The sequence below is a fragment of the Propithecus coquereli genome, unplaced genomic scaffold (assembly GCF_000956105.1).
Source record: "Propithecus coquereli isolate 6110/MARCELLA unplaced genomic scaffold, Pcoq_1.0 Scaffold193, whole genome shotgun sequence".
Taxonomy (NCBI): Eukaryota; Metazoa; Chordata; class Mammalia; order Primates; family Indriidae; genus Propithecus; species Propithecus coquereli.
In genome coordinates this window covers 868,995-890,607 of record NW_012144190.1, presented here as the reverse complement: position 1 = coordinate 890,607, position 21,613 = coordinate 868,995, and the positions used below count along the sequence as shown (strand labels likewise).

Here is a 21,613-nt window from a genome sequence, read left to right as displayed (position 1 = left end):
GCCTGGCTCCGAAGCGCGTCGGCTATTTCCGGCGAGTGGCTTGAAGGGGTCGGCAGGCGGCGGTTTCGGCTGCTTCCGACAACACCCGAAGCGAGGGTTTTGCCGGCTTCCCAGGTCTCCGTAACTTTTCGGAGATCAGCTCCTCAACGTTCGGAGGTTTCTGCGGGTCCTCGCGTTCCTCTGCGCCCAGCCCGCTCTAAGGGTTTGGCGTTTTCTGACAATTCAAACCGTCCCAGCCTTTGGCTTCTCCGGCAGACGCGCCCCGCCTTCTCCGCCGGCCCTGTCCAAACAATCGTCCACTTCCGACAAGCCTAACCGTCCCGGACTTCGGCCCCTGCCGAAGGTTTCCGGTGCTCGCCCTCGGGTCCCTCCAGAGATTACGCTCGATTCCAAGATTCGGCTCTTTCCGGAGATTCCACTCGTTCACTCCTCCCCTGCCGGAGAACTTCGGCTCCTTCCGCCTCCGCTTCGTGAAGGCCTAACTCAAGGGGCACAGCTTCGGATTTTTCCGTCAACGCTTCGGCTCCTTCCGGCTCGGGAACAGAAAAGGGAGGGAGGACGAAGGCAAGATGGATCAGGGAAAGGGATACAGAAAAGGGGGCGGGGTCCCGCCTCTCAGCACCTGGCTCTCCCGGTGCGGAGAATGGAAGAAAAGAAGGGCCAACCTGGCGGAAGACCTGAGAAGGTTGCGTGAGACAAAAGCAGCCAGCGAGCGAAGGGTGCGCGCCGCCGCTGCGGAGGTTGCCTGCGCGACTTTTGTGCGCCTGTGCAGGGTGGAAGCCGAGGGGCCGAAACGGGCTTCTGCGCCTGCGTAGAAATCTGTCCGCGGCGAGGTTCCTCACTGCTCCAGTAAGGAGGGGGCGGGTTCCAGAGTCCGCAGTGCGCGTGCGGGAGATTTTCCCTTCCTGGAGGGAAGGCACCGAATTCCTGACCGTTGGGCAAGGCCGCCCTCTCCTGGTTGCCTTGGCAACCGCAGGAAGGGTGTTCTTGTCCCTCCCACCGCGCAGGCGCAGGAGACATTTGGAAAATACGTCCGATAAAATGATACTATCTCCTTACCGCCCTCTGGTGGGCCGGCGAAACCGTCCGCCCAGACAGCCCCTGGTCCCCGAGGTGGCCGCGGCTGGAGGTCACTGAGTCCCGCCTCCTGCCGCCCCGCCGCTGCTCCAGAGAGCCCAGCCGGGAAGTGTCCACACTTCTCTTCCAGAGCTCTGCCCCCCCCCGGGTTTCCTGGGGCACAGCTGCTTCTCCCCCTCCCACCTCTGCCTCCAAGGGGCTAATTACACCCTGTCCTCCCCAACCTCCCTGCTTCCCGCCTGACCGCCGCTCCCTGGAACCAGCTCACCAGCCTCGTCACCATCTCCGAGGCGACAGCCGCCCCTTCCCAGGCACGTCCCCCTCCTAGGAAGAGGCTGAGGCCTAGTTTATTCCAAATTTTCACGTCTCTTTTTTAATTTAAATTCTCTGAATAATTCTCTGTCTCACGTGGAATGGGAGTGGTCCGTCCGGGAATGTGGGTGGGCAGCTCCTGGCAGGGGAACAGGCGGGCCAGCCTCTCCCCGGGCGGGGGGCATACACAGACTCCCCCGCGTCCCCCGGAGAGAGGGGCACCCGGCCAGCCAGCGTTCCCGGGAGCGAGGGGCCCGGCGAGGGCAGGGCTGGCGCGGCCCGCGTGGCGGGGACGCCGTGTTCAGTAAGGGGCAGCGGCTCTGGGGAGCCTGACTGAGGGGGACCCCTCCCACCGGAGGATGCGGAGGATGCTAGGACGGCGGGGGAGAGGGGACAGGGCTATATACAACGGGCCCCAGGGTGGGAGTGGGGGCCTGCGGGAGGAGGAGGAGCGCGCGCAGAGACGCCGCCCGCCCGTGGAGGCCCCGTGCGGAGCGCCCGGCTCGTGCACCCGGGCCGGCATCACCGCTTGAAGCGGTAGGTGATGGGGAGCAGCAGCTTGCTCTTCTTGAGCGCCTGCACCTTCTTGAGCGTCTCGTCGTCCAGGGCCAGGAAGCAGCGGCGGGAGTACTCGAGGAGGCGCTCCTTGGAGGGGTCGAACTCTCCCACCTCGGCCAGCTTCTCGGGGGCCACGATGAGCAGCTCGGCGATGGGCGTGGTCAGCGCCACCGTGTTGCGGTCCACGCGGTGGTGCTCGAAGGCCCGCGACATGCTCTTCAGCTTCTGGAAGGTGCCCAGGATCTTCTTATAGCGGCAGAGAACCCCGTCCGCGTCCTTCACTGCGGGGCCCCGGGTGGGGGGCGGAGGAGACGAGGTGGGGCGCACAGAGGAAAGGAATGGGCACGGGAGGGAAGGGCCAAGGCCGGGACGGATAAGGAGCCCAGTCCAGGAGGACATGGAGAACAACACGGAAAACACGAGAAAGGGGAGACGGGACAAGTGCAGGTGGAGTTCGGGCCAGTGGGAAATTGAAGGTAGGCCCAGAGAGGATGGGGAGAGAAATGAGCAGAGACTGGGTTAAACCAAGAGTTCCCAGACCCCCACCTGAGCCACAGCCCCCTCCTGCCCCTTCCCACCCCGCCCAGTCACGTAGGTTCCAGCGCCCTCCCCTTTTTCACTGATGAGGAAACTTAGGCTCAGGAAGAGTAAGGACGTGCCCAAGGTAGCACTGCTGGTGAGGGTGGCCCAAGGTGTGAGGAAGCTAAACCCAGGACCACACTTGGATGGGGGGCAGCGGAGCCAGGTCTGGTTTTTCACAGCTAAGGAGGCCAAGGCTTGGAGAGGAGAGGGGAGCTTCTCGGGAGGACACACAGCAAGTCCGCGCCCCACACCGCTCAGCGTCCGCCCCACGCACCCCGCTCACCCCGCTGCCTCTCCCGGGCCTTGGGCTTCCCCAGGCGCCTCCGGCCGGCGCCTCCCTTCTGCCTCTGCCGCCGCCTCTCGCTGGCGCTGCCTTCTTCGGACGCTCCGCTGAGGGAGGAGGCTGCTGACTCCAGGTCAGAGGCCTCGCCCCCAGCCCCACCCCGGCTGTCCCCCTCCACTCGCCGGGGCCCGGTCTTCACCCGGCAGTGGTCCTCTGGGGAGAGAGAGACACACACACACATGAACTGTGGGACCAGACATCACATCACAGATCCCAGGGGGAAAAGAGGGGACCTTGGTGCCTGGAAGCCAAGTCCCCAAACTGGAGTCCCCAACGAGACACAAAGACAGAGAGTGGAGTATAGACGCAGGCCATGGCTGGAAAGGGTAGAACCGGCTGGAGTTTTGGGGAGGCAGTCATGGGCAGTTGGTAAGCGGTCTGGGGGAGGGGACTGAGTTGACCAGGACCAGGGATCCCAGGAGGGTCTGTGACTACATGGCGTTCCCACAGTAGGGGAGGGGCTTTCTGGGGACTTGATGGAACCTCCAGAGAGTGGAGTCTGGAAGCCCAGGAGGCAGGCAAGACCTTGGCTGGGGGGCGTGGCAGACCCTGAGATATTGGGGGCTCTGGGTCTGGCAGGCTGGGGAAGGTGACCACTTCTGCCTGGATGGAGGGAGCCAGCTGAGTGTCAGCCACAGTCCTCCAAAAGGTGAGTTAGGAGACAGGTCTGGTGATAGGGTCCCCACTGAGAAAATCCAGAGGCCCTGGGGCCCGAACAGTGGGGGAAGGGAGCAAGTTGCCCAGGATGGAATCGTCAGAGTGAGGAGACGGTGCTGGTGGTGACCCAGGCTCCAGAGCAGAGGAACAGCTGGATACCCAGAGGCTGGGGTCCCTAGTAACTTAAACACCAAAAGACCACAAGCCCCTTGCCCAGACTTTTGAGGGAAAGGGGTGAATTCACAGGGATGTGGGAGCTTTTGAGGGGACTTCCCAGCCAGGGAGCTGCAAGGGGCCCACGGGGGCTTCCATGGGGAGTGAACTCCAAGACATGGACTAAAGATCTGGCAAAGGAAAGCCCTGACCACCTGAGGAAGGGGATGAGTGTAGTGCTCAAAATATATTAGCAAGCAGGGCACGGCATCCCACCAATGAGAAGAAAATACTCGCTGTAAACTGGCTTGGCCTTAGGACAGCATGAATATCAGCTGTAAGAGCTCCCTGGGCTGCTACTGGTCAGGAATTATAGCAGTGCCGGGTAAGCAGGTGGAGGCTGCCCAGAAACTCTGAGGCAGGGTATGGGGGAAAACAGATGCTGAGATCCCAACCCAAAGAGGTCCCACCAGGGGAGAGGCTGAGTCCAGTGGCAAGGGACTTGATGTCTTTGCTTGGGAAGGAGCATTAATTAGCCAAGGTGTGGGACAGGATGGGTGAGAAGACAGGGTGTCAAACAGGGCTGGGGACAAGGCTGGATGCTTGGACTCTTGGTCTTCCAAGACCAGGCTGAGAGGTGAGGAGCAGGCCTCTGAGGAAACACAAAGGACCAGGGTGGAGATGAGGGAGGCTGCCCCTAGCAGTCAGGAAGAAGGAACCTGGACACGGGTCCCAGAGTCCCTGAAGGCACTGTGGGCTGAGGAAACAGACTTCAGGGTGCTTGAGGCTGGTGAGATTTGGGGGAGCCAACAGGGAAGGCAGGGGATAGACGGTACCTGGGGATGAGAGACCTTGAACATCAAGCAAGAAGGAAGCTGGGCTTGGGGTCCCCAAAACAGGCAGAGGGCTAGTGGAGAGGTTAAGATGCCAGGCCCCCACAGAGCCAGCCGAGCGGTGGGGCTTCAGGCCTGTGGTTGATCTGGGTGCCAGAATGCCCAGGAGTGGGACAGGGAGGGGACTATATCGGCGCCCCCCCCCACCTGCATCCATCCGGGCAGAAGAGATGAATTTGTCCAACTGACACCGCAAGAAGTCCCTCTCTTCCTCCAGGTCTTCTATGCGCTTCTGCAACCAGGAGTTCCTCTCCAGGGCCATGTGTAGCTGGGCCTTGACGCTGTTCATTAGGGCTAGGGTGGGGGACGCAGCCTCCGGAGGCTCTGGGGACAGCAGGGAGCAGCAGGGGACACAGGTCACACTCCAGGGCTCTAGCGGCACCTTGCTGGTTCCAGTCCCTCCCTGACCCCCTCAGCTCACCCTCGAAGTTTCCCCGAGAGGGGCTCAGGCTGTAAAAGATCTGTGAGTCTAGGTGGGGCGCCTCATCGAAGGGGATGGAGATCTCGAAGGCCTCATCATCCTTCTTCACTGGAGAGGAGAGGCCCGGGGTCACCCCAGAGAATTCCTCAGCCTCCTCTGGCCACCCCCAACCACAGCAGCCCTGGGCAGGAGGGGGCAGGGTGGGCAGGCCACATTGGGACAAGGGTAGGGAAGGGGGCCCCGCTTCCTCACTTGTCCGCCTCCGGCTGTTTCGGTCATTCATGGCTCTGCTTCCTGCGGACCCGGCAGCTGAGCGCCTCAGGGGCACTGGACAGAAACAGCAGCCACAAATGGAGGGACGTGGATGGACTCGGGGGCCCTGGCCCCTCAGAAGTGAGAGAGGAAGGACCTATGGGCCTGAACTCCAGGACTGAGGTGAGGTTTCAAACTCCTGGAATCTAGGGAATGAGGGTGCTGGGGGCCCAGACACCTAGGTCGGGAGAAGTGGACTGGGGACCTGGGCTCCTGAGTATTGAGGGAAAAAGGAGCTGGAGCCCTAAATTGCTGGTTTCCCATGGAGTGGACTAAACAGGTACACCCTGGCCTGCCTGGGAATGACCCTAATCACGGGCCACCTCTCGGCCAAAAGAAGCGGTGGGTGCAGGGGGGAAACTGTGCCCCAACTTCCAACCACAGCGTGCAGACCCAGCCCACGCGCGGTGCCTCCCCCAGCCCCGGGAGCCCCACACCCCTCCCCCGCACTCGCGTGGGCGACCAGGACCCCTCCCCCATGGTGGGGGGTGCTGGATGCGTGCGCAGTACGAAGGAAGGTCACGCGTGGGGATGTGCCCCCCGCCCCCGCCCTTTGTCCCGCGGGTGGGAGGGGGAGCAGTCGTGGAAATAAGTCCCAGCGAGGGCATGCACCCGGCCAGGGGTGCAAACGCGGCCACCATCCCCCGCCCGTGGATGCCCGGGGTCCGAGGGGCCGGGGCCCCCCGCGCTCACCCACCCGCGCGCGGAATCCTGCCCGGGGACCGATGGTGGCGGCGGCGCCCATGCCCGGCGCCGGGGAGCGTCTGCAAAGTGTCACGGGGAGCGGAGGGAAGCGCCCACCCACCCGCGAGAGGGCGGGGCGGCGGACGGGGGATGAGAGTCTCGGAACTGGGCGGCGGGGCGGGTAGAGACGCGGGGACTCGACCGGTCTCGCCAGGCCGGCGCTCCTCCTCCAGGAGTCCCCCGGCCCAGGTGAGAACCGCCGTTTGCGGCGGAGGCCAGGGGATGCACTTGCGTGATAGCCCCTTACGGCGCTCCACCCCGCCCTCGCTGAAGCCCAGGCAGGGAACGTCACGAAATTCCCATCCTGGAGAGCTGGCGCGGCTCCGGGGGTCCCCTTGGTGGGTGGCGATGCGCGGAGTGGCCCGGGAGAAGGCAGAGGGGTGCGTGAGACAGCCAGGAAAGTTGAAGCGAAAGGAGATCTCATTTTGGCGATCTTCCAGGAACTGACTGGTGCAGACCTCCCAACTGCCCCGTCTCCCACAGCCAGACCCAAAGGATGTAAAGGCCAAGATGGGGATGGAGTGTTACCCCCTCCCAGAAAATGAGGGCCAGGAACATACCACCCCCACGCCCATGTTGCTGATTAAGAGCTGGCTTTGGAGCAGAGCTGGATTCCTGTCCTGACCGCTCCTGTTGCTCCCCAGCCTATTTTCGCACCTGTAGAAGGGGAAGGTTATAATCCCTTCTAAATTCCTTTCCGAGGCTGCCGTGATATGACACACGCAAAAGCTCAGCCCAACGCCCCGCCATAGTCAGAGCTCAAGATCAGTGCACTTAGTAGTATTTGAGATGGGATGGTGGTTCTAAACACTGCCTCTGCTTCTTACCCACCCTGGGGAATACGTATGGGAGATTCGTTCTGCCCAAAAGGGGGTCAGAAGAAGAAATGAGGCCTAGCACAGTGCCTGGCACAAAATAGACAAGAAAGGAAAATGAATTAAGGAAGCAGATGTCTATTAAGCTTAAGGCTCAACTCCGCCTGTCTTCCTCCTCCTGCTCCATGCTCTGGAATTCCACCAGCCCTTATGAGAGCATGGTTTTCATCCTGTGGAGGGAGAATCTAAATGTCTGCACCACCTGGAAAGCTGTGACCACACTCCTCCCCTCTTCGACTGACTTCACAGATAAATTGCAACCTGGATCTAAAAGTCCAGGGGGAGCCACCTGCCCTAGATTGGTCTTTTTCAATCTACAGGTTCCCGGGTGGAGAATTCAATAAAGTAGGATGGACTCAGCAGTTAAAAAAATAATGTCAATGAAAGAAACATTCTCATGCCCTGCACATACCAAAGGTAACTATTGTTAAAGAAACTTTTCACATATATTTTGCCTATCTGTATACTGGGTTGCCCTATAAAGTGTGTTTGTTGCAGTGGATTGTGGTTTTAAAAAAAAAATTGTTTTTTCTTTAATTTAAAAACACTCTTCCCAGATGACACAGGTCTTCAGAAGCTGAGGTGGGCCCAACTCCAATGCAAGCCAACCTTCTCATTCCTCAGCCAGGCAAGCTGAGGCCTGCGGTGGACCAGGCACTTGCTGGGGTCTCCCTGCTAAGCAGCCATCACAAACATGCTCCAAGGTGCTGTCTCCAAAAACAGACGTCAAGTGCTCAAAGTGGGAAACATGTTTATTATTTGTCCAGTCTCAGGCCTGGTTGGGCACTGGGAGGCAGATCCGGGGCCCCTTTCCCCAACATCAGCATGGAGGCCTTGAAAAAATTATATAGATTCACGATGGCCCCAGCCACTTTTACGGGGCCAGAGCATGTCCACACACTGCACTGTCCCCCCACCCACCCTTCTAGTCAAGGCTTCACCATGGCCATGGAATATCTGATGTCTTTGAGGCTAGAGGACTCCATTCCGTGTGAGGTCTCATCCCCATCAAAGCTCCGAAACAGGAGGGCGTGAAGATTACTCACGGGCTCCTCCTTCAGGCATGGCTCGGCCTCCAGGATGAGGTTGGTCTGTGTTTATGTCCAGGGCCCTGGAAGCCAACCTCCAGGCACCAGGTGTCCCCCTGAGTTCCATGGCACCTGGGGCACTCAGCAGCCCAGCTCACGGGTGCTTCCACCGAGTGTGCTTCTGCAGCGTGTTCTGCTCCATAAAGCGGCGAGGGCAGTGTGGGCACTGAAACGGGCGCTCTCCTGAATGCACCCGGCTGTGCTGGGCCAGCTCACCTGCATCCCGGAAGCGGCGAGGGCAGAGCGGACAGCCATGGGGCCGCCCACCACCTGCCCGATGAATGGAGTGGTGCCTGGCCAGGTGGCTGGCCCGCTTAAATGCCTTCCCACAGGTGTCACACTCGAAGGGCTTCACCTCTGAGTGGGTGATGCTGTGTCGCTGAAGGTAAGACATGTACTCGAAGACCCTTGAACATACGGGGCAGCTGTAGCACTTTTTCTGGGCTGAGGTGCCGTCAGCCCCTGGCTCCCTCTGTGACTCCTCACCCACCAGCACTGTGTAGGGGACACCCTGGGTGTCAATGAGCAGGTAGTGATTGGGCCTCGGAGGGGACGAAGTCTGGGGAGATCCTGTGGAGGAGGAAGGTCCAGGTTCTGGGGACCGGCCTTTCCGACGGGGAGGGTCGTCCATGGCCTCACTAGAGGAAAGTGCCAGGGGCTGAGGGGACGGCAGCACCAGCATCCGGAGGGGTGGCTGAGGACTGGTGCAGGGGAGAGAGGAGGAGAATGTTACATAGAAGAGAGACGCTCAGCACCACAGGCTCCACTGTTTGCCCTCTACATACCCGGCCCAGGACCTCCGCATCCCCCTCCCGTCAGTCTCTCTTCTACCCACCCCTCCACTCAGTGACCCTCTGTAACGTTCCCAGGGTCTCCCTTCTTTGAAAACCTACCCTATCCTTGGTGCCCCACCACCTAGTGTACTCACAGGATCTCTTTACCCTCCATACACAGCCAGGAGGCCCTCGATCTCTTTCCCCCGTGTGCCCTCCCCAGGCCACTGAGTAGCCCACCCCGTAGATCTCCAGACCTCTTTTCCCTCTATATGGTTTCGACCTGGGTCTGAGTGTTAGTCCATCCTATACACTCCGCTCACAAGCGTTTTCTACCACCTCTACGTAAGGCCAAGCCTACTCCAGTGGACTGCAACCTTAGGATCCCCAGGCTCTAACCCGCCCTCTAGCCTCCTCCCTGAACAACTCTGTGCCCCCTCCCCTCACCCACCTACCTACCTCCAGGTTCTCTCTAGTCCTCGCCCATCCACCACCACCCCAGCTTTTTCTAGGTCCTTGCGCTCTCCAGGAGCCCACTCCCGGGTCCGCGGCCCTCGCCTTCTGAGCCTGTCTATGTAAGTTCTCGGAAGGGCCCCTCGGAGCCCCAGAACAGCCCCCTCTGGACGCCAGCCCCGTGCACAGGTATTCCTCCACCCGGCCCCGCCCCTCTCCGCCGCCCGCTCCCAGTTCCCTCCCTCCTCCCGGCCCCCGTACCCAGTGCAGCAGCCTCTCAGGTCCGGGCGACTCCAGATGGCCCCGGGATGCCCTCGTAGTTGCAGGCGGCGGCGGGACGGGGGCCTCCGGGTGTCCCCTAGGAGCAGGCGGCGCCGGGTAAAGGGAGAGAGAACCCGGGGAGAGAGAAGAGGGTCCCGGGGAGGAAGGTGGGGGCGGGGCGCCTGAGCATTCGCTAAACACCTCCGGCCGGAAACACATTCCCAGAGAAAGGTTCCCAGGTGCTCAAGGTCCGGTCACCCATCCCCCCACACCCAACACACACACACACACACACACACACACACACACACACACACTCACACACACACGCACGCGCACACACACACACACGCGCGCGCGCGCGCAATTAAGAGCCTAAAAATGGAGTGCGGAATGTTTATTGAGCAAAGGGTGGAGGTCGTGAGCAGAAGTGGGGGAGATACAGAAATGAACCAGACCGTGCCCGTGCTCTTTTGTTATCTCTTCTCCTCTAGGACAACAACCGGTTCACCACTTCAGATAGCAGAAAACCAAGGCTCACAGAGAGGTCACTTCACTTGCAAAGGCTCACAGCACAGCTGGACCGGAACCCAGTTCCGACTGGCTCCCAGGTCCAGGGAAGGGCAATGACTTTGGTCTACATCACACAGCTAGAAAAAGGGGGAAAGAATGATGCTTCTCCTTTTGGAAGATGGGGAAACTGAGGCCCAGAATAAGGCAGTAACCTCAGAACCAGGGAGTGTGTGTGGGAGTGACGCTGTGTGGGTCAGACTTGGTGGCCCAGAGAGGGGCAGGGCAGCACAGGCCGGGTCTCGAGCTTAGTGGAGGCGCACGTGCTGCGCCAGCTCCGCGGCGTCCTGGAAGCGGCGTGGGCAGAGCGGGCAGGTGTGCGGTGGGCCGGCGCGGGCACGGTGCGTGGCGCGGTGCCGCGACAGGTGGCTGGAGCGCTTGAAGGCCTTTCCGCAGGCGCCGCACGTGAAGGGCTTGAGGTCCGAGTGCGATACACGGTGGCTCTGCAGCCGCAGAGGGCTAGCAAAGACACGGGCGCACTCTGGGCAGCTGTAGCCCTTGCGAGGGCCGGGCTCTCCCGGGGGCGCCTCGCGCTGGGGCGGTCCCCGGGGCTCCTCCTCCAGCTGCACCGTATATGTGTAGGGGACCCCGTTGGCGTCGATGAGTAGGTGGCGGCCCAGCCGCGGGGGTCGGGGCCCTGCCGCCGAGGAAGGAGTGGAGGAGGGGCCTTCCGCCTTGGGGAAAGGGGGAGCCTTGGGGGACGGTGGGTCCATGGCCTCCGGAGAGGAGGACCGAGGGTGGGGTGGCCGCGGCGGCAGCAGCAGCATCTGGAGCGGCAGCTGGGAGCGGCGGAGGGGAAAAAAGTTAAAATCGCCACTTCCTTTTAGGAAAAGCTTCCTAAAAGGGAAAGCGTCCCCATCTCACTGCTTGTTACCCTTTCTGCGCCACTGACCCCAACAAAATAAAAACTCTGAGTCCAGTCCAGATTTCCCAGGTTCCATCAACCTGCACTGAGAATGGCCCCCAACTGCAAAACCCCACCACAACCTGCCCTTCCTCCAGGCTCCTCCCCTCAGCCCCCAGGTCTGGTCTGAGGGCGTGGTCCTCCCACTTACCTTACCTTCCCTCCCCTTCCCCCACCCCCAGCAGGCAATCAATCTCCAAGTCTATTTCCCTCTTTGTTTTGTTTTCTCTGTAACCCCAGGAAGAACTACATCCCCCTTTACACCGGGGCTCCTCCGGAAGGTCTCTAATCTGTCAGTTCTTCTCTTCCCAATGCCCAGCCCCAGCTCAGGTTGCATCCTCTCTCCCCCGCCCCCCATCAGCCTCCAGGCACTCCCAGATCTCCGTCCCACTAGATGCCTGAGGGCCTCTCTCACTTCCTCTGTAGGTACATCCCAGAGCCCCACTAACCCAATTCCCCACATTTCACTAGGTCCCGCTATCCTGTTCCTACACTTTGTCTCTCAAGGTCTCGCCATCCTCTCCCCACTACGGAACGCATCCTCTCTATTTCATCTATACATCCCTAGAATGCCCCAAATGCCTTCCTTCTATACACCCCAGGGCTCCCCTCCCATCTTGCTACCTGCTATTTTTCCCCTAAGGATGCCTCCACCCCTCCATATGACGCTAACATGTTTACTTCTTTCTCTACCCTTTGGGGGCCTCTTTCCACTCTCCGTTATACATACCAGGACCGTTGGTACCAGGACCGTTAGATTCCCTTTCCTACTCTACCTCTCTCAAGCCCTTTTTCCCTCCTTTCTAGATACATCTGGCATCTCTATTTCTCCTCGTCTTTAACTCTGGGGAGGGGGGCGTCCCTCCCCCTGTTGTACATAGCACGGCCCCTCCACCCCTCTCCTTTCACTCTGCTCCTCTTCCTCCTGTGAACACCAGCGTCCGGGCGCCCTCCATACTCCCATGCGGCTACAACCCCTGGGGCGGCCCTCTTACTCTCCTCTCGTCCATCCATCCGAACCCCACAGTCTCCCTCCCCGCCACACCCCACCCCCACCGCCGAAGGCCCCAGCTCACTGCCCCCAGCCTTGCCCGGCCTCGGCGCCGGCCCCGAGCCAGGCTCCTCCCTCCATCCCGGCCCCCGTACCCGGTGCAGCGGCCTCTCGGGTCCGGAGGAGCAGGCCGAGGTCCCGGGCGGCCCCGGGCTTCCTCTGGCGAGCGCCGACGCCGGGACCGAGACTTCCGGGCAGCTCCGGGCCGGCGGCGCCGGGGACGCGGGGACTGGGGACGCGGGCGCGGGGGCGCGAGGGGCGGCGGCGTCCCTGGGAAAGGGAGCCGGCCGGAAACGCTCGAACTCCGCGCGAAGGTTCCGCCGCCTCTGAGGCGGCTGTTCCCAAAGGCCCGTCTTTATGGAGCGCCCCCGGGGGACAGGGGGACTGGAGACGCGGGACCCGCCAAAGAAGCCAGTCCCCTTGTTCCTCCTCCCACCTCCCGAACAGGAATAATTCAATCGCTTTGACGGAGATCGGCCAATAAACTGAGGTTAAGCAGGGTTAAGTCTTTTGCCCGAAGTCCCATAAGGAATTGGCCCGCCCAAGTTTGTCCTCTTTCCACTGGGCCACCCTGCCTGCTCAGGCATAGCCACCCACAATGCAGAGGGCGAGGAGAAGGGATATTTCTGTGGGCTGAGCAAACGGAGAACGCAAGGTCCAGAGGCCAGCCGTTTGCTCTGATGTAGCACAAGCCATGTTTCTCCAGCAAATGCGGAAACTGAGGTCTGCAGAAGGCCAGATGTTGCTAGATACGGAGGTGGGGAAGGTGATACTTCCAGTGGGCACCTGGGGAAACTGAGGGCAAGAGAAGGCAAGATGTTGCAGGGAAGTAGGAAAGGGTGGCACTTTCCACAGGGCAGACGGGGAAGCTGAGGCCCACGGAGCCGCGACGTCCCGGAAGTGGCGGAGGCAGAGCGGGCCGGCGTGTGGGGCGGCGCGGGGGCTCAGATCGCTTGGGCGCTCGAAGGCCCGGGGGGAAGGCGCGCACGCCAAGGGCTCGAGCACCGAGTGCCCTGCAGCTGCACAGGGGAGCCGCACCCCTCGCCCGGGCCCAGCTTGGCGCCCGCAGCTTGTCCTCCAGCTGCCGTGAACTTGTAGGGCGCGCCGCTTGCCTCGGAGCAGGCAGTGGCGAGGCGGGGAGAGTGCTGAGGACGGCTGGGGGCCCTGCGGGAATAGGAGGGTGGTAGCCAGAGCTACGTCCTAGACAGCGGTCCACCAGAACTTTCTGCAATGGTGGAAATGTTCCATGATCTGCGCGCTGTCCAATACGACAGTCACTAGCCACGTGGGATTACTGCGCTTTTGTGATGTGGCTCAAGGAGCTGAATTTTAAATTTTATTTACTTTCCCATAATTTAAATCTAAATCGCCACGTGTAACTAGTAGCTACCTACCTCATGGGACAGATCTGAAGACCACCCCTCAACCAGTTGCAAACTGGTGGCCCAAGGGCCACGAGGTTTTGTGGGGTTTTCTTTTTTAAACATTTTACGGGGCAATGTTCTAAAAGCCAGAGGATGCCCACACAAATTCAAATTCCCAGGTACACTTCGAAAACCACTTCTACATGTGGCAACAACCAGCTGGAACTGAGAAAGCAGCCACCTTTTCCAGAAAACCTTCAAGTGATCCAACAATTGTGACATGAAGCTAACATTAAAGATCTCCTAGGGCTTCCATGTTCAGAATGGCAGCCCCCAGGCGCACAAGGCGATCAGCACTCAATGTCTGCTCTGCGTTGGGATACGCTGTGCACACACAAAATACCCAACAGATTCCCAAGACTTCGTACAAGAAAAAAAGAAACGAGAGAGAGAATGCGAATGATCTCACAAATAATGTTAATGTTGGATTGCATTTTGCATGATACTTTGGATATACTGGGTTAAGGAATGTATGTTATTAAAATTAATTTCACCTGTTTCTTTTCACTTTTTTTATAGTGTGGCCACTGGAAAATTTAACATTATATGTGGCTCGAATTTTATTCCTACTGAACACTGCACTGCCTTGTAAGTTCTTCCTCTAGTAATTTTATTGCGGGGGTGGGGCATGAGAGGGCATGGCTGGTGTAAGGGGCCTGTCCCTGCTCTGGTCAGCTGCCTGCACGTTTAAGGCATTTGAGTTTGTCCTCCTTCCTACTCCCTGGATCACCATCTCATGTATCTTCAACCACACCTTCTGTCTACACCACGGTTTCTCAACTTTAGCAGTATTGACATTTCGGGCCATAGTATTCTTCATTGTGGGGGGCTGTCCTGTGCACTGTGGGGTGCTGAGCAGCATCCCTGCCCCCAACCACCAGATGCCAGTAGCATCCTCTCCCAAGCCCCAATGGCAATAACCCAAAATGTCTCCAGACGTTGCCCAATGTCCCCTAGCAGGCAACGTCACTCCCAGTTGAGAACCACTGGTTTACTCGGACAATTCCCCAATCTGAGCCTCCCACCCAGATCCCTCTCTTGAGTTTCAGGCCCATATAACTAGTTGCATCCATGACAGCCACACCTGCCACACCCACTCTACTCCACCCATACCCACCACTATCCCCAGAAATAATGACAACAATGATCAATATTTATTGAGCCGTTACTCAGGACCAGCCATGGGTAAATTCACTACACCCTCAGAGCAGACCTACCAGGTGAGTTCCATTACGATCCCTATTTTACAGATAAGGAAACAGAAGCTTAGAGAGATTGTGTGATTGGCCTAAGGTCATACATCCCTGACCTGAGGCAGAGCATGTGACCCCTGCTGGCAAGCACTTCACACTTCTCCTCAATCCGACCCCACAGCCACCCCAGCGCAAACCCTGGCTTCCAGCAACAGCCCCTCCATCCACTTCTTCCCGGGATCCTCACCTCCAGTTCCTGTCCCGTATCAGCCCAAGATTCTCACAGCTGTGTTGAGAGTGACTTCTGCACCATTTAAACTTTTCCATGTCCCCTGTTGCCCTCAGGACCAAGCCCAAGTTCCTCAGCTTGGAATCAGAGGTCATTTGTGAGGTGGTCCAGCCACTGCTCCACCCCACCTCTCATTCCTGTGCTCCAGCCGCACACGGCATCTCAGAGCCCCCGGCCAGACCTCGAGTTTGCACAGCTCTACATGTAAAGGCTTCAGTTTTCCTCTGCCTGGCAATTCTTCCCCTTGCCTCTAGTGGCCACCTCCTCCTTAGCCTTCTGGAATCCCGTGTACTCTGACCCCCCCCCCCCCCGCCGGGCTGGCTAGGCATCACCTGTACGCCCCACTCACCAGTCCACCAGCTCCAGAAGGATCTTTCTAACACCTTCTCTGCTTAAAATCCTCCCAGGGTTCTGCCAACACTATAAACCCCTTGGCCTGGCATTCAAGGCCTCTTGCAACCTGGCTTCAGCCACCTTTCCCACCCCTGCCCTCACTCAACCCTAACCGGACAGCTGCAACGATCATCCTGTCTCTCCATTTACACCTCAAATTCTGGGGCACTGTGCCTCGGCTCATGCTCTGCCTGGGATTTCCATTCCAGCCCCCAATACTACCAAATAAACACCTTGGCCCCCAGCAACCTCTCTCTCCCTCCAGCCTCATTTGTGATAGGTTACTCATGTCTCCTCAACTTCAGTTCACACTGAGCGTTCATATCCAGGGTCTCGCTTAATCCTCTCAACAGTCCAGGGAGGCTGGCAATCAGAAGCACCCACTGAGCTCCCAAAAGGGCCAGAGGCTTACCTCGGATCTCCAGGGAGAGTGGCAGAGTGATCCCTACTCCAGCACCCTCACCTCCCTCCTGCTGCCCAAACCCTCCCTAGCCTGCAGTCTGGGCCATGCCTCCCTCAGCAACCTTTCCTGGACGACCCCCTCTTCTCAAGGTCCACTGTTCACCCCACTTTATCTTGCTTTCACATGCAACAACCCCTTCTCCCTTTTGGGGAGTAAAGTGAATCCCAGATCTGTGACTCTGGGTCAATTAGGGTCCAAGTAATCCACTCCCTGCTTTCTGCTTTCCTCTCTCTAGATCTCACCCCCTGGTCTCGGCAGCCCCTCCACAACCCTGCCTCTCCCGGCTTCTCAGTCTTCAACGCCCACTGCCCTGGGGGCCACGATGGCCGACACCAAGACCCCTCACTGCTCCATTGGCCAGGACTCTAAGAATGCCGCCGCTGCCGGGCCTGCTCACTCCCCCAGACCCCGCCCTGCCTCCGTACCCAGGCACAGCAAAGTTCTGGGTCCTGAGGTGGCCAAGAGGGTGATCTTCCGGGGATGCTCCGACTTCTGGAGCAGGAGGCAGGGACCGACCAGCTTCGGGATTCGGAGAGCAGCAGGAAAGTACTCTGGCCAGAAACTCACACCCGCAATAGAAAGGATCCAAGTCGTCCGGGTTCCGGCCCCCCTGCAGCAATTGGAAAAGTATCAAAACTAACATTATTTGAGTCTGTCACAGTAGGCACTGTGGGTTGCTACCAAAAAGTAATGAAGCTATTATGTGCTACCTTTGAACAGTATCTGACTTTCGTAGGCTACTTACCACACCTGACATTCTAATGTCTCATTTCATCCTATGTGTCCTGGAATAGGAACTGTGTCCCATTTTTACAGATGTGGAAACTGAGTTCCAGAATGGGACACTGATCGATACCAGCCTATAAAGAGGAGCCAGGACACAGTCAGGGATCCAGCAATAAACCCCTGCGTCTCAGCCCTGGCCAGGGTGTCTGGGCAGGGCGAGGGAGAGAAGGGGTTCAGGAACCACAAACCAGTTCCTATTTCACAAGTGAGGAAACTGAGGCCCAGAAAGGGAGTTGCTTGTCTCAGGTCACAAAGCAAGTAAGCAGTGAAGCCAGGCCCCTGGCCCCTATGCTCTGGACCAGAAACAAGAGACCCCACGGAGCCCCTATTGCCTCTCCACTGCCCAGCCTAGTGGGCCCCGACGTGCTGGGCCAGCTGCTGGGCATCTCGGAAATGCTAGGGACAGAACAGGCAGGTGTGAGCTCGAGGCAGCCTGGGCTGCTGTGTGAAGTGATGCCTTGAGAGATCGCTGAAGTGCTTGAGGGCCTCGCCACAGACAGCACAGATGTGGGGCCAGAGGTCTGAGTGGGAGGTGTCGTGGCTCTACATGTGCAAGGAGCTCTCGAAGACCTGCAAACACCGGGGATCAGTGAACTGGCCCGTCTCCTCTTGCCTCCTCCTGAGCTGCCCCCTTCAGCCACTGGAGTGTATGTACAGAGTATTCTGCGGTTGTCAATAAGTTAGTGACAGTTTAAGTTTAGGGACACAGGCGAGGACAAAAGAAGTGACCACCTCGTCCTGGTTTGGGACAAGTCCCAGGACTGTGCTAGTTTTAAAACTGAGAAGAAGAAACAAAGAATAAGGCAAGAAAATAGATGTCTTAGCGGATGTGGCAGATCACCGCCATGTGTTGACAAGGGGGGGGAAATTCATTTCCATTTTATGGACGGGGCTATTGAGAACAGAAAGTTAACTCCCCCATCACAAAGCCCAGACAGCGCAGAGATAAAACCCAGGATCTGCCAGTTGCGGTGGCTCGAGCCTGCAATCCCAGCTACCCAGGAGGCTGAGGCAGGAGGCTCACTCAAGCCCAGGAGTTTGAGACCAGCCTGGACGATATAGAAAGACCCTGTCTCGAAAAAAAAAAAAAAAAAAAAAAAAGGATTCCCTGCCTCTTGTGTGAGACTATCAGGAAAAAGGAGACCAGTAAGTGCTGTCGAAGATGAATGATGCTTTTTCACTTTTTTCTCCTTTTTTTGACAACCGTAGACTTCCAGCACATGCTGAAGTTGGAGATTAGTCTTGGACTTCAATCTTAGTAACTCAGAAAAAAAGTGGTTGTCCATTAGTGGCACCAGAGCCAAGCTCTGCAATTGACATCTCTGAAGTTGGATGTTGGAGTCCCAGGGAAGGAGTCCCAGGACATTGCCTGCTAAAAGCATCAGTTTTGTGCCCATGTTAGTAATAGACTCAGTCTGCTCTAAAGCACCAGGACATGCTGAGCCAGCTCTCTGGTACTGCTGAACTGCTGGGGGCAGAGGGAACATGAACAGGAAGCCCAGTAGATGAGCTTGTGCTGGCAAGGATCGCTTGAGGCCTTACCACAAGCTTCACAGATTGCCAGAGCAGTGGGAGAGGATGGGCCTTGAAACAGAAAGCATTCTTAAAGACATGCAGGTACTCAGAAATGCTGTAAACCAGGCCAGAGTCGGCTCCACTGGCCTGGGATGCAAGTGGGCTTCTCCACTCACACTGTAGATGTGCAGGCATAGGGTATGCCCTCCCAGGTATCTGCATAGACTCAGGGAAGGAGATGATCATGGGGGCCCAGAGGGGATAAAAGAAGGGGTCCAAATCAGGGGAGGGGTTCATGATGAGGGCAGGAGAATCCACTGTTGATGAGGCTAAACTCAGGGTCATCCTTGAATCCAGAGGAGCAGCTAAAGGAAGGAGAAAACACATTAGCCAGATGTGGTGGCACTCCTGTAATCCCAGCTATTTGGGAGGCTGAGGCAAGAGGATCACTTGAGCCCAGGAGTTCAAGGGCAGCCTGGGCAATATAGCAAGACCCCATCCTAAAAAATTTAAAAATTAAGAAAAAAAAAATTTTAAAAGAAGGAGGAAACATATTAACTAAAGGTCGGGAGAGGTAAACCAAGGGTTTAGGTAAACCAAACAAACTCCGTATCCTTCAATCTTTGCTTGCGTATTTCATCCTCCATCCCCCTCCTCTTTAAACCCCCATCTCTCCAAGGGGCTGAGGAATTACCCTGACCCTCTCCCTGTGCCCAAACCCTACTGTAACATCAGCACTTCTCCACATTCCCAGCATTTGTGCAGACATCTTGTGTCTATAATCCAAAATTTCTATGATGTGCCCTGAAAGTCTTCTTACTGTCCCCTAAGATCTGTGTGGACAATGCTTTTCCTTACTATCTAGCCCTCGTCCTCCTTTCGTGCCCCTCAGGGATTTTCTCTTCCCAGCACCTCTATTCCTCCCTCATCAGGAAAGCCTCCTCTCTTCTAGGATCTCCCCATACTCTCCAAAGTTTCTTTTTCTCCCCCAACTCCAAGATCTCTTCCTTTCATGCTGGTTCTACCACACCAATTAGTGTTTCCATCCCCCAACCCCCAGAAGTCTCTCGCCTGTCAAAGCCTGTATCTCACCCACTCCATCGCTTCCCTCCATCCCTTTCCAAGGCCTCCCCGGTTTCTGCCCCTTCTGTGTTCCCAGAAATCCTCCCCAATCGTGCCCCCAACGCGTCAGTCGGGTCCAGTCTTTTCCACCCCACAGCGCCCCGGGCCCACCCCGAGCACTGCCACGGGCTCTCTCTGGAGCACCCTCCCCTCTCAGCGAGCAGTCGTCAGGTTCCGGGACCGCGACGCAGAGCGTGGCCCCTTCCCTCTGTGCGGAAGGAGGAGCAGTCACTCAGGAGTCCGCTCCCAGGGGCTGAAGGAGTGGGGACACTTGATATTCCAGGAGCCCTAGAGGAACCAAAGGGCTCCGACTGGCAAGGGAGGGGAAGGTGTTCGCGAGAAAGCCTTCCGGTCGGAAACACATCCTGGAAGGAAGGGTTCCAAGAGTCTTTTGGTCCGCTACTCTGAGTCTCAGTCCTTCGTTCAACAGATATTTGTTGTCTCTTATATGCCAGCCTCTGGGGATAAGAGAATGAGAGAACTAGACAGGGTAGTCCCTGCCTGACTTGCTTTCGGAGGCTACAATTCTTATGGATTGATCTTTATGGGATACCTGCTGCGACAAGGAACCCTCCCAGGCCTCGTGGGGGCGACAAAGACCGAAATATCAGGATGTCTGCCCCTTCCTCCCCCCAGCACCTGCTGAGGGAGGGAGAACATGTTTCCTTTAAGCTACAGAAACTCAAAGACTACCAAGGACGCCTTCAGCGCCACTAAGGAACGTTAAATAGTTCAAGACTAGGATTTCGAAGAAGGTTCTTTAGTTTCTCAAATTCAGCCTAGCGTTTCACAGATGAGGAACTGAGACCCAGACAGGTTAAATGAAATGATGGTTACATTCTGCGGATGGTAGAGCCAGGAATAGAACACAAATAGAGGAGGTCTTTACACTTTCTCATCCCAGCATCTTCACTTTAGGGAAATTATTCTGTGGCCCTTCAGGGATACAATTGGTGAAGCTGTGAAGAAGTTTAGGTTGGAAATGATAGAGAGCTTCCTTTTTTTTTTTTTTTTAAGAAGGGGGGCTCACTGTGTTGTCCAGGCTGGTATTGAATTCCTGGGCTCAAGGGATCTTCCCACCTCAGCCTCCCAAGGAGCTGGGACTACAAGGGTTTGGGGAGGGCTTCCTTAGGGGAAGAGTTTTCTGCGTGTGAAACAGAAGCCCCAGAGTGAGTGAAGGGAGTGGCCTGGGGTTGGTCAGTCACACGCTGGATGTGGGTGCTGGCAAGGAAAGGCAAGGAAAAACCAGAAGGTGGGGCCTTTGAATATCCATTCACCCAGAACCCTGTGAATTCATGAAGAGGCTGCCTTCCTGCCTCAACACAGACTGTCTTGAAGGATTAGAATTTCATGGCAAAAATCATATTTTAATGAGGAAGCTTAGAAATAACAGGATCCTGATTCTGGTCTCAAAACAATCAGACCGAAAGTCTCTTCAGGAGGATCTAAGAAGCATTGTGTGATTTCATTCTCCATTTCATGACTCAGTTTCCCCATCTGATGTGTAAAGGTTATTATTTTTTTCCATTTTATTTTTATATATTGAGATGTAAGTTATGTAAGGTACACAAGTCTTAAGGTTAAAGATCAATTAATTTTTGCATATGTAAATAACCATATAACTAGCACCCAGACTGGGTTAGATAACATATCCAGCACCCAGAGACACCTTCATTCCTCTTGTCAGTCATCAGCCCCTACCAACGGTAACCACTATTCTGACTTCTACTCCCAGTGATCGCTTTGGCCCAGTTTTAAACCTCATAAATATAATTGTACCATAGGTATTGTTTTGTGTGTGATTTCTTTCACTCAACATTGTGTCTATGAGATCATTACTCATGCTGTTTTTGTGTAGCAATAGGTGTTTTTTCTCATTTTTGTGTGGAGTCTACTGTGTGACTATCCCACAATTCCTTTCTTTCTTTTTTTTAACTGTACATGGACATTTGTTTTGTATTTTGGTCCATTACGAATAAAGCTATTAGGAATATTATTGTACATGTCATTTGTTCGATATAAGCACGCATTTATTCTCGGAATGGAATTTCTGGATCTTAGAATATATGGCTTTTGTAGGTACTAATGGGTTTTTCTTAAGTGATTGCAGGAGTTTACATTCCCGTCAGCAGTATATGCAAGTTCCAGTTGCTCTACACCCTCTCCAACACGTGATGTTGAAAGTCCTTTTAACTTCAGCCCCTCTAGTGGGTCTGAAGTGGTATCACATTGTGCTTTTAATGTGTATCTCCCTAATGCTTAATGTTTCCCAACCTGTGTTTGCCTGTGTGTTTTTGGCCATTTTAATATCTTCCTTTCTGGGGCCGGGCATGGTGGCTCACGCCTGTAATCCTAGCACTCTGGGAGGCCAAGGCAGGAGGATCATTTGAGCTCAGGAGTT

At 56.7% G+C, this 21,613-nt stretch overlaps 3 protein-coding genes across 3 annotated transcripts; all 3 read right to left on the bottom strand.

Moving 5' to 3' along the window:
* Positions 1 to 1,791: 1,791 nt before the first annotated feature.
* CCDC106 (coiled-coil domain containing 106) lies at positions 1,792 to 6,698 on the bottom strand. Its single transcript, XM_012643226.1, has 6 exons — positions 6,006 to 6,698; positions 5,249 to 5,323; positions 4,997 to 5,104; positions 4,723 to 4,899; positions 2,813 to 3,025; positions 1,792 to 2,228 (listed from the first exon to the last, which is right to left on the bottom strand). The coding sequence occupies exons 2-6, from the start codon at positions 5,277 to 5,279 to the stop codon at positions 1,912 to 1,914; spliced, it is 846 nt and encodes a 281-aa protein (XP_012498680.1). The 5' UTR covers positions 5,280 to 5,323; positions 6,006 to 6,698; the 3' UTR covers positions 1,792 to 1,911.
* A 1,411-nt stretch (positions 6,699 to 8,109) lies between these two features.
* ZNF581 (zinc finger protein 581) lies at positions 8,110 to 9,613 on the bottom strand. Its single transcript, XM_012643056.1, has 2 exons — positions 9,503 to 9,613; positions 8,110 to 8,716 (listed from the first exon to the last, which is right to left on the bottom strand). The coding sequence occupies exon 2, from the start codon at positions 8,695 to 8,697 to the stop codon at positions 8,110 to 8,112; it is 588 nt and encodes a 195-aa protein (XP_012498510.1). The 5' UTR covers positions 8,698 to 8,716; positions 9,503 to 9,613.
* A 271-nt stretch (positions 9,614 to 9,884) lies between these two features.
* Positions 9,885 to 12,347, bottom strand: ZNF580 (zinc finger protein 580). Its single transcript, XM_012643055.1, has 2 exons — positions 12,123 to 12,347; positions 9,885 to 10,851 (listed from the first exon to the last, which is right to left on the bottom strand). Exon 2 carries the CDS (start codon positions 10,837 to 10,839, stop codon positions 10,321 to 10,323), a length of 519 nt encoding a protein of 172 aa, XP_012498509.1. The 5' UTR covers positions 10,840 to 10,851; positions 12,123 to 12,347; the 3' UTR covers positions 9,885 to 10,320.
* Between the last annotated feature and the right edge of the window lie 9,266 nt (positions 12,348 to 21,613).

Bases quoted from the DNA above. Each gene is read 5' to 3' on its own strand.
- CCDC106 (XM_012643226.1), bottom strand. From the start codon at position 5,279: ATGAATGACCGAAACAGCCGGAGGCGGACAA. The intron at 4,900-4,996 runs GTGAGCTGAGGG...TGCTGTCCCCAG, and splicing joins CTCTCGGGGAAACTTCGAGG to AGCCTCCGGAGGCTGCGTCC. The intron at 2,229-2,812 runs GTGAGCGGGGTG...GGGGCCCCGCAG, and splicing joins GGCCCGGGAGAGGCAGCGGG to TGAAGGACGCGGACGGGGTT.
- ZNF581 (XM_012643056.1), bottom strand. From the start codon at position 8,697: ATGCTGGTGCTGCCGTCCCCTCAGCCCCTGGCACTTTCCTCTAGTGAG.
- ZNF580 (XM_012643055.1), bottom strand. From the start codon at position 10,839: ATGCTGCTGCTGCCGCCGCGGCCACCCCACCCTCGGTCCTCCTCTCCG.